Below are 11336 nucleotides of genomic sequence, written 5' to 3'. Positions count from 1 at the left end.
CACTAGGGCGGATAAATCCCTTCCTCAACTGCTCTTCCAGTTGCTTCTTCAACTCTGCTAACTCTTCCGATCCCATTCTATACGGCTTCTTATAGATGGGTCCAGCTCCGGGTATGAGCTCGATGATGAACTCAATGTCTCGGTCTGGAGGCATTCCTGGTAGCTCATCAGGAAAGACATCTGGGTATTCGCATACCACCGGCACTTGCTCCAATCCGACTTCAGTCAGACAGTTGACTTGGTTGGCTTGAGCAGAGGAGCGGTTGGAGGCAAATTTAACTTCGACTCCTTGGTCATTGGTTACAGTGACGATCCGGTTGGCGCAATCTAACAAGCCTTGGTGCTTGATGAGCCAATTCATTCCTAAGATCACATCCAAGCCTTGTGATCTTAAGACGATAAGGTCTGCTAGGAAGTCTACCCCATTAATGACAATCCCAACTCCTTTACATCCTATCTTGGCTCTCATCTCTGCTCCGGGGGTTTGTACCGCCATAGGGTTATTCAGGGGTGTAGGGGTCATGCCACTCTTTAATGCAAACTCATGGGTGACAAATGAATGCATGGCTCCAGAATCAAACAAGACAGTTGCAGGTGCTGAGTTGACAACGAACGTACCCAGCACGACATCCGGGTCTTCCTGGGCTTCTTCTGCAGTGACATGATTCACACGACCCTTGCCATTGTTGGGCGGGTTGCGAGGAGCTTGGTTCCTTGGTGGCATTCCACGGCCTTGCCCTGGGTTCTGCACATTGGGGCGCGGGGCGTCGGGCTTCTTGTTGGGGCAATACTTGGAGTAGTGTCCTACCTGACCACATCTGAAGCAAGTGACTTGATTGGGGTTGCTGCCCTTGCTGGCATTGTTATTGGGGTTGTTGAAGGCTGGCCTAGGGTTGGCATACTGTTGAGGCTGATAGTTGGTGCGGGGTGCAGGGGCTCTTGGCTGCTGATAGGTTGGCTTGACCAGGGCTGGCTGCCACGGGCGAGGTTTCTGGTTGCTGGAGCTACCCTTGCTGATCATCTTGCGCTTACGGGTATCATCCAAAGCACGTCGCTTGTCCTCAAGCATGAGTGCCTTGTTAACCAGATCAGGAAAGGTTGGGCAGTTACACACAACAAGCGAGTACTGCAGAGTCTAGTTAAGGCCTTCCATGAAGCGCTCTCTTTTGGCAGCATCAGTGCTGACATCCTCAGGAGCTTACCTAGACAGAACACTGAATTTCTGCATGTACTCCTTGACAGTGCTACTTCCTTGCTTCAGGGCTCGGAACTCACGCTTCTTGATGGCCATGATTCCGGAAGGAATATGGGCCTTGCGGAATTCTGTCTTGAAGTCATTCCAAGTGATGTTTTGCCCAGCATGCATGACCTTGAATCCATCCCACCAAGCTCTGGCAGTTTCCCCGAGACAGTGGGCAGCATATGCCACCCTCTCACGGTCTTCAGTGCAGCCGACTAGTTCCAACAGATCCTCAATGCTGCGGACCCAGTCATCTGCATCCAGGGGTTCAGCAGTCTCAATGAAGGTGGGTGGTGCATGCTTCTTGAACTCTGCCAACGTGGAACGTCCATTGCCGTTCCCCGCCGGCTGGCGGTTGACAGCTTGGGCAATCATCTGGAGGGCTGCAGTGTTGGCTTGGCGTTCCTCTCAGAAGGCTTGGAGAAGCTGAGCCATGTCCATGTTTGGAGGTGGTGGCAGTGGTGGATCCTGCCCTTGGGTTTGGTCCCGACTAGCTCCTGCTCCGGCTTCTTGCTGCTGAGTAGAGGCACCAGTACGTGTTACAACAGGCATCCTGTTGGAGCGGTCAAGGTCTCATGATTGGGAAAGATGAGGGAAAGCAGTATAGATGGAATGCCTAGTGAGGGGTGGGCGTGACACAATTTTAAGTTAAGCAAGGGCCAGAAGGGCCAAACTCATGCATTAAGACCAAATGGGTGATGTAGTCGTTTACAAGTTCCCGAAGGAAAGCACGTCTTCCATCAAAACAAGTTGAAAGCAAACATAACACAACATGGTTTCATTTGAACCATTACATGGACTCGACTTCGCACAAGGGGTACACGACCTATCCTACCTTAAGGGTTGCGGACTGGCCCATCCTAGTTCCGGACGGTGTCTAAGTGGTGGAATGCTCGACCGCGTAGTCCGGCTCCTCTGGGTCTTCCTCCTCATCTTCATCTGTCTCAGTATCTTCGTCACTTGAGGGAATGGGGGAGTGGAGGAGCTGAACACGGTGCTGCTTCGCCGGTGGCACCATGAAGAGGTTGCGATATTCCTTTGCCGTCATACGGTGTGGCCGAGATGATCCCTTGGCATGCGTAGCCTGTGGGGGTCGCCCGCCTCGATAGGCAACAACGGGCTGTCCAGGGGGTGCACCATCCTTCTTGATCCTGTCCGCCTTTGTCTGAGCTAGGCGGAGGAGTTCCTTGGTCTCATGGAGTTCCTTCCGAAGCTCCATCGACTCCGAGGCCAAGTGTTGTGCCAGACTATCAGCACACAAGCTGAAGTAGGTCTGGAAACGGAGGGGAAGCCCCTCGTCCATGGGTGGAGCTGGTGCGCTACTCTCGTCATCACCCTCCTTACAATAAGGTAGGTAACGAGTGGCTGGCTCACTTGCCATCCCTGGCAGAAGATCTCGAAGGCGAGTCAGCGCCTTGAGTGCAGCAATCTCAACGGTGAGGAGCAGGGTCGCCATCTGTGGTCCTTCAAAGAACCAACTTGTCGGAGAGTCGTTCGCCCTCACGACTACCTCCACGTGATACTCCTTCGTGGTGCTATCGATCCAGTGCTCATGATAGGAGGAGGTGGGGGCTCGAGTGAACTGGCACTTCTTGAGGCTGTCCTCAAGGAGCACGGGAAATCCAGTGGTCAGGAGGTCCTCGGGTACGACGGCCATCTACAAAAGTGGAAAGGGAAGGGTCAATAGAGGAGATACGACCCATGTTTGGGATATTACTAGAATGCATAGGTATATAGGTAATTTTGGAGATAGTCTGACTCTAACTAACGTCCATTCTAACTAAGGTTTCCTATAGTCAGGATGGCTCTGATACCAGCTCTGTGGGGACCCCGACTCATAAGTCGTGATCACCGAATGCACGTGTACAGTGATCCCAGAGATCAATGCTCACTGAACACACAGAGGCTGAATAACAAGTCTTACATCCATACATATCGTCTTACACAAATTATGACCATTTGGGTCAAGTCTTACATAGATAAAGCCACAAGGGCTGAATACCAAATAAACTTAAGCAGCAGAAATCTTTGTCGATAAGTAGAACCCATGCCATCTGCCTTAACCCTACAGGCATTCTGACTGGGAAACGTCCTAGTTCGCATGTTCGTCTTCAAAGAACTCTTCTTCGAACTCCTGTTCTTCCATGCCTGGCCAATTAAATAACCAGTGGCAAGCCAATGAGTACTTTGAATGTACTCGCAAGCAACCCATGTTTTGGTTCAAGGTACAACAATGCATGATATAGGTAAATCTTTGCGGAAAGCTAGTTTTGAGTGTAATGACATGTTCAACAACTTGCAAGACATGCAAAAGGAGAATTCAAGTAACCATGAGGGCAAGTTACAGATATCAACATAAATAGAGTGGGCATCAACCCAACTCAGTCATGTCAAGTCCCTTGACTTGACCCAAGTAGCTCTTCCCACTTATCCAAACACACACACTGGTTTGCAAACATGTGGACGTAGTTTAAGCAGCACCGCCCAACTGTCCTTGACCGTGGACACGGCTATTTGAATAGTTTTACACTCTGCAGAGGTTACACACTTTACCCACAAGATCCGGGGAGCTTCCGTGTCATCCACGACCCGCGGTACCTCAAGTACCCGGGGTAAGCACCCGATCACTATCTTTCCCTAGACGACACTAACATGGAGTCCACTCGATTGGTAGTAACCCCCGTGCCCAACATTTCACAACTTTAAAAATGGTGGAGCCTTGCTCCCATATTCATCACATACCACTGGCACGGGGTACCAACGGTGTGTCCGGTGCCCCATAAAAATGTTCTTGGCCGCCTACCTGGCACGACCCCGTCCCGAGAGAGCGCGCCAACAACTCTCCCGTCACTAGTAATGCGGGCTCCAAGCTAGTATCGGCCTAGGTAATCAATAATGCCCTTTCCCATACAAGGGTAGAGTGGTTGCGCATGTAAGGTTGGGACAGTCGACAAATCTTAAATCTAATCCGCTTTTGAAAACAACACACACACACTTGCCTCGGTATACCACTTCATCATCAAGTGGTTACCCATCTCATTATCTCCCTTGGGCATAAGTGGCACCTGACGGGGTTTTGAAAAGTCTTTTGAAAATACCTTGTCTCCATCACCATGCACATTCCCATCCCTTTTTGCGTAGCAACTACTTTAGCATCCTATCTACTCCCACCGGCATAACCCTCATAAGAAGGTAGGGTCATGCACAATGCAAGTATCAACAAGGAGGAAATGGAGGCAACCCACCAAAGTAGCTACCATCTCATCATGATTCCGATGCAACAATAATAAAGTGCTATATGAGATGCATAAAGAGGGTTTCATAGGCTTGGTCAAAGGGTTGCTTGCCTGGCTCAACGAAGTCTTCTGGGTCTTCAAAGTCTTCTGGTCCAACTCCTTCGTCAGCAACGCAATCTATCGTCGCAAAATAATAACGAGAAAATAAGGCAATAATAAAACAGAAAAACCAAAGTGCTCAGAAAAATGTCAACTCATTTTTATTAAATACTAGGTTAAAACTAAGAAGGGGAAAATTCCTAGTTTTGGATTTGGAGTAGCAGAATAGGAGAAATGGGTTTTCAAAGGTTTATTTAAATGCTTAAAATCACATTTGAATATTTACAGTGAAGAAAAGGTTGTTGGATTTGAATGAAAGTTGCACCATAAATAGGTGGGATTATTACAAGAATTTACGAGTTGGAATTATTGCATTTGGATAAATAATTAATTCTGTGGAATTTTTGGAAAAGCCACAGAAAAGAAAAATAAAAAGGGCACTGTGCCTGCCGGGCCAGAACAGCTGCGGGGCAGCAGGCCCAGCCAGCAGGCCGACCCAGCCGAGCCAGCGCACAGCGCGCGCGCCCGCCCATTTCAAACCTGCCGGCCGGGGCCCGCAGGACAGAGAGAGAGAGGGGCGCGGGAACGAGGGAGAGGATGACAGGCGGGGCCCGCCTGTCATCACTAACCCGTGGACAGGGGGGTCGTGGTGCTCACCGGCGACGATGCAGGCCATGGCGAGCTCCGGCGAGTGCGGGGATGGCTTCAGGGGGCTGCCGCACGTCGGTGGGTGGTGGACTTGGCCGGCGGGGGTGCCTGGTTCGCCAGCGACGAGGAGCTGCGGCGGAGGAGCTTCGGGAGGCAGTGACTTCGGCCGTTTCCGGCAGCTACAAAGAGGGAGACAAGGGGGAAAATGATCAGTAGGGCGCGGTGGCTCCAGATCGGGGCAGAGGAGGAGCGGGGGAGGCATGTACCTTGCGAACTCCGGCGAGCCGAGGCGGCGGAGCTCGAGCTCAATCTCGAGCTCGAGCGGCTCTGGGGACAAATGGGTGGTGCGGGAGGTGGATTAGGAGTGTGGGGGAGCGACAGTGAGTGATAGAGAGGCTCGGGGTCGCCTTTTATAGGCTGGCCGAGGTCCACCGTAGGCTCGGGTGTCCGTTAGAGAGGGAATGGAGGGCTCGGGGGTGTTCGTGAGAGTGGTCTAGGGTGCCAGGGAGAAAGAGGAGGAGCGGGGCGAGCTACAGGCGGGCCATAGGAGCGGCGCGAGTATTGGCCGAACGGGATGGCGTTCTGGCGCGAGCTGCAGGAGAGAGAGAGAGAGGAAGGCGCGGGAACAAGTGGGCGGCCTGCTGGCTTGGAGCGGACGTCGAGGGGCATCGACTGGCGCGCGGGGGAGGCTCGAGGTGGCCTGGAGGCGCGGTGTCAACAGTCGGGTGCCCTGCCAGGCGCTCCAGAGCGCGACTTTGGCCGGCATCCGCGGCTTTCCCGCGTCCACGCGCGTCCACTTGCGTCTGGCAGCTGAAGGGGGCATGGGCAAAAGCTGGGGAGTGCCTTGGATGCTCTGAAAGGCTGAGAGGAGAGAGGGAGGCTGAGAGAGAGAGAGGAATCCACTGTCCAGAGAAGAAAAATGGGGTTCTCCCCCCCTTCATCATTGCTTCCTCGGGCAGCAAAGCTCACAGGTGCTAGAGGGGGACTAGGAGGGGTCGTGGTAGAAAGTTGAGCCTACAGAGATTAGTGGAAGAGGCCAAAAATGGGATTTTTGTAAAGTGGCAGAAGGTGTTTGATGCTGGTTTGGGCAAGTAGATGGTTTCTGTTTGCCATGGGACTCCGCATGGTGGAATGACACATATAATTAGGGTCTTCCACCAATTTTGAGCTTATTTGGGCAAAGTTGCCAATGCAACTTTTGTAAACCCTAGAAATTAGCAGAAATGAACTTGTGCAGATCTAGTTGATCAAATCATTTCTCCTTGATGCACCACTTGGTGTAGTGGCCTCATTTGGTCATATGAACATGATCACAAAAGTTGGGGTCAAGGAGAGAAAGTTGGTAGTACAAAGTTGTTCAAATTTGATTCTGGTCAGAGAGGGTTTTGGTGCATTTTGGTGAACCAAACTGACCTTAATTGAGTTGAGGATTTGCAAGGTGACCACAATATGCATTTTTGACTTGCTGGGGTTTCCTTGGATTTTTATGAAAATATTTCCTGTAGAAATATTTCAAATCCTTGAAATGGGCAGAAATAGTTTTGGGAGGTTTTGTCCAATATTCTGAACATGACCATGTGTTGAAACTCCTATGTATGGAAAATATATGTCCACTGAGTTTCCCTGATTTTTGTAAAATATTTTTATTAAAATAATTTTTCCCTATTAAAGACCATTTCTGGCCTTAATAAAAAGCTTTTAAATAAAATAGGAAAATAACTGTTAGAATTATATTTTTGTGGTTTATGGGAATCCTATATCTAATAGGTTTCAAATATACTCTTTGAAATATTTTTCATACCCCAAATCAAGTACTTGTAGTGCAAACCTCAACTCAGGGGTTTTTGGAAAACTAAATTTTGAAAATACTATTTGGCCAAATTATTTTTGTAGGAAAATACTATACTGTACTATACACATGGCATGATCATTGGGCAGAAGTTTGGGGCAAGGAGATGAAGTACAGAAGGTGGATTAGTTGACTTTAAAGAGCACTTGAAAAAAAATCTGAGAGAAAACCAACTCCAAAATAAAAGCCAAATAATGCAAAAGTTTTTGTTGGTCCAATTTTTTTTCATGTTTTAATAATGAAAATGACATGTTACAAAATGCAGGGTGTGGCATCCTCACATTCTGGCAGAATGCGACAATGATTGATGCGGGGCGGATATCGGGAATGTTGTGTTGCACACGACTGAATCTCTGTATGTACTTGCGGAGCAACTCATCCTCCTTCTGCAGGATCAACTATAGGTCTGTCTCTTGGCCTGGAACTTTGTGGCCGCCTATGACGGCTCCTACAAACTTTTGGCACAAGTCTACCCAATAGGAAATGGAGTCCTCCGACAAGTTCATCAACCATGATCTGATATTGGGCTTGAGCGCCAATAGGAAATAGTTGGCGAAAACTTTGTCGTCACGAGCTCCGGTGGCTTGCACCGCAATGGTGCAAATGCTCAGGAACTCTGACGGATGTGTCTTGCCGTCGTACTTCTCCACCTCCATCTTGAAGTTTCGAGAACTGGGCCACTAGACTTGCCGCGGCTCTCGGGTAAACGTAGGACAACCTACCTCGTAAGGCAGGCTGCCATTGTTCCCAGGCGCAGGCTCATCAACAGCAGACCCTACGCGCATGTCAGATTGACGGCGTGCTTCCTGTCACCGTTCGATGATCGTACGAGCATCTTCCTCGTGTCATTCTTGCAGAACTTGACGCTGGTCACGGTGAGCTCGCGAATCGGAAGATGCCATGGCCATGTCATCATGGGCGTCGACCTGCTGACGTTGTCGTTGAGGTTGTTGCTGTCATGGAGGAGATTGCACCGTGGGTGCGCCGCCTCTTGTCCTCTCTCTCTGGTAGCACGCACCGGTGCGGTGGGTTGCTGCTGTGAGAGTCTTGCCTGATGCGGCTTGTCATTGTTGGCGAAACGAACAAGACTCTGGATAATGTCCCTCCACTCGTCCATCTTGTCCGCAACAGGAGGAAATTGTAGAAGTAGTTGTGGACGCGCTAGGGCTTCTTTTGGCGTGGACGACATGGAAAGGCACGAGGAACGAGAGATGTTCTTGCTTCCAACCGATCTGGACGCAGTCTAGTCTCGAACATGCGACCTCGGCCTATCGTTGCCAGTGTGTTGGGGTGCATGTTGGCCTTGCGTATCTTGAGGATGATCCACAGGACTCTTGCCGTGGGGACGCTCGGAGCCGCCGACGCCATGGCGTTGCTTGTCGCGCGCGGCCTAAGATGGTCGCGGCGTGGGCACCAGCGTGGGCGTCTTGGAGTGTGCCCTGTTGTCCCTGGAGTTCATCGCACCGCCCGCAGGCAGGGCGGCCCCATTCCTGAACCTAGTGGCATGTGGATTGTTGTCGTTGCAGCGACGCCGCTTGCCTGGCTGTGATCGCCATAGCATCACGGAGGTTGCTCTTGGCCTCCGCCTCCGCTGCCGCTCGCGCCACCACCCGTGCCGTCGCCTGTCTGTGAGGGCACTTGTGGCCTGGAAGAAGGCAGGCCGACCGCCGCGGTGTCCTTCTTCTTGGATGCCATGGCGATGAAGCTAGTGATGAAGCTGATGCGCTAACTGCTGATCCTGGTTCGCACAAGCGATCCCCATGCCTGGCACGCCAAAGATTTCGTGCATACGACCATCTATGGGATCATGGCGATCCCTTTGCGGTTCGACTGCGGGGATCGACAAGCACAAAGAGCAGGGTCGGCAGAAACGCACGGTCTTTACCCAGGTTCAGGCCGCTGTGAAGCGTAAAACCCTACTCTTGCTTTGTGTATTGAATGTGTATGTGTCCAATTCACAAAGAGTGCACGTCCGGCAAGGTGCTCAGAAAGTGCTACTAGGCGCGAATTTTGATAGGCTACATGGTCGAACAACTGTTTGGCTAGTCTGGTCCAGATGATGTCCTAAATTGTTGGACAAGATTGTAACACTTAATTTGAGTAATGCAAGAGTTATTCCGCTAAAAAAGAAACTCACTACATTAATAGCTGTGTTAACACTTATACAAGGGTAAGTCACGACCTATCAAGTGGAGTACTAACAAGAGTCCGTGCATACTAGACGCACGGAAATGGAAAGTGGCAACATCGTTGGATCTCTTGATTTCTGACCAGGCATTTGCATCTAGTGGGCGGTCTCTTTTTAAAAACCGTATCTCTTCGACACCCGGTCGCTATTGCCAAGCACCGTCCAAGCGCACACATGTCACACCATACGTGGTAGTACGCGCACATCGATCTTTCGCGCATCCAGCTTACGCGCATCGATCCGTGCATCCTTTGCACTTCTTAGAGCATCTACATCCTAGCGCTGTAAATCCGCCTCATATCTTTAGGCGGGCCGTCTGATCACTATTCGGATTTCTTAAACTGGTCTCAAACGTCTGAGTGGACCGGCGCCTCTCATACCCAGTCCAAATATAGGGCGTCTAGACACGTTCGCCGCGTCGGACCCGATAGCCCGACTCCACCGTAAATTGCAGAAAATCCATCAAACCCTTCATCCTTCTCCTGCCACCCGTCCAATCGTTCCCGCACCCGAATCCTCGCCGTCCTCCACCCTTACTCCCAATCCTCACTGCCGGTCTCGATACACCGCTGGAGATGCCGTCCAGCCTGTGTCAAACCGCCGCGACGGAGACGCAGTCCGCCTTGTCCATCGGCGTCTCTTCGTCGGCTCCGACTCGCAAAGCGAAGAACGTCGCCTGGAAGTTGCAGAGATGCCGGCAACGAGAGAGGGAGGCGGCGGCGGCACAGGGAGGTTCGGAAATGGTGGAGCAGTTGTCTCCTCCACCGCACCCGAAACCCCGCACCCCTTCTATCTGAGCACCGACGCGGATTACGCCGTCCGACCTGGTTGGGATAGAGGAGGATTTGACGGTCGGCTGGGCTATTCCGGAGAGCTTTTCGCAGACGCAGATGCCTGCGTTTGAAGTATGTGGCTCGCCGTAGCTCGTTTGGGCGCGGATGAGCATGGGCACCGACAGCGCCTGGGTTGCCCTCGACGTGTTCGGCGGAATGAACGAACAAGAGTCGGTACGTTTTCTTTGCTCCCGTCTGATCAGATTGAATGCTTGCAAATCATAATCATGTAGGAGGCGTTCTTGTCGAACATGATCAATGACAATGAAGATCCGACCGAAATGAAGTAGGTCACCACCGCATTTGAAGTTGGCACAACATCCGATCCCAATCCGAGCAAGAAGAAGAAGAAGACCAAGACGGCGGAGGCAAGAGGTTCGACATTCTCAAAATTTGAGGGCATCTTATTGGTCAAAGCTTGGTTGGCCACAATGATGGATCCAATATGCGACACCGAGCACATGGGGAAGAAGTATTGGGAGAAAATTTGAAGAGTATCACGAACAAAAGGAGTATATGGAGCCGCATCCTATCATGACCACCCGCAATGTGGCATCTCTCACACATCATTGGGGGGTCATTCAAGGGGAAGTGAACAAGTATATCAGCTACTACTCACAAGTGACGAAACGCCCTCAAAGTGGGATGGGAGTGTCAACTCACGTAAGCTTAATTGCTTCATCTCGTCGTTATTTCCATATGCTTCTTGTGTTTGCATTCTCGTGCTCATACATATGTTGTTTAGTAGACGGCGGTGGCAGCCACTTTGTATCACGAGGTGGAGAAGAAGTCATTTGCTTTTAGCCATTTGCTTTTAGCCAAGTCCGGCAAGAAGAGGAATAATGGCTCAAGCTCCAACCAAACAATTGGGTTGGACGACATTGTCGTCACGAATGAAAAAGCCACTGTGTCAAAGGATAACCGCCAAGTCATGGGAAATAAGTGGGAGAAGGCATGTGCCTCCCGTGACGCCGTGGCTACAAAAATGTCGTCCACATGGACGGGTATTTTTTCGACGAGGGAGAACAAGAAGGAAAAGAGGTACAACCTCATATTGAATGTGCAAAAGGAAAGGATGGAGTGGGATCGGAAGAAGCTCGAAATTGAGAGGGAGAAGATCGCGTTGAAGAAGCAAGAGGCGGCGATAAAATGGGAACTCAAGAAGACCAAGACATTTGGCGACATGGATCTTGAGAAGGACAGGTTGCAACTCGGACGGGATGCGGAGGATGCGAGGATCATG

At 50.8% G+C, this 11336-nt stretch overlaps 1 protein-coding gene across 1 annotated transcript; it reads right to left on the bottom strand.

Annotated features, from left to right (window-relative positions):
• Positions 1–1198: 1198 nt before the first annotated feature.
• On the bottom strand, positions 1199–1615 carry LOC147976123 (uncharacterized). The gene has a single exon (XM_087520738.1). It carries the CDS (start codon positions 1613–1615, stop codon positions 1199–1201), a length of 417 nt encoding a protein of 138 aa, XP_087376864.1.
• Between the last annotated feature and the right edge of the window lie 9721 nt (positions 1616–11336).

This window comes from Triticum urartu, chromosome 4A, assembly GCF_056163025.1.
Source record: "Triticum urartu cultivar PI428250 chromosome 4A, HENAU_Tu73, whole genome shotgun sequence".
Classification (NCBI taxonomy): domain Eukaryota; kingdom Viridiplantae; phylum Streptophyta; class Magnoliopsida; order Poales; family Poaceae; genus Triticum; species Triticum urartu.
This window is presented reverse-complemented; position numbering and strand designations above follow the sequence as displayed.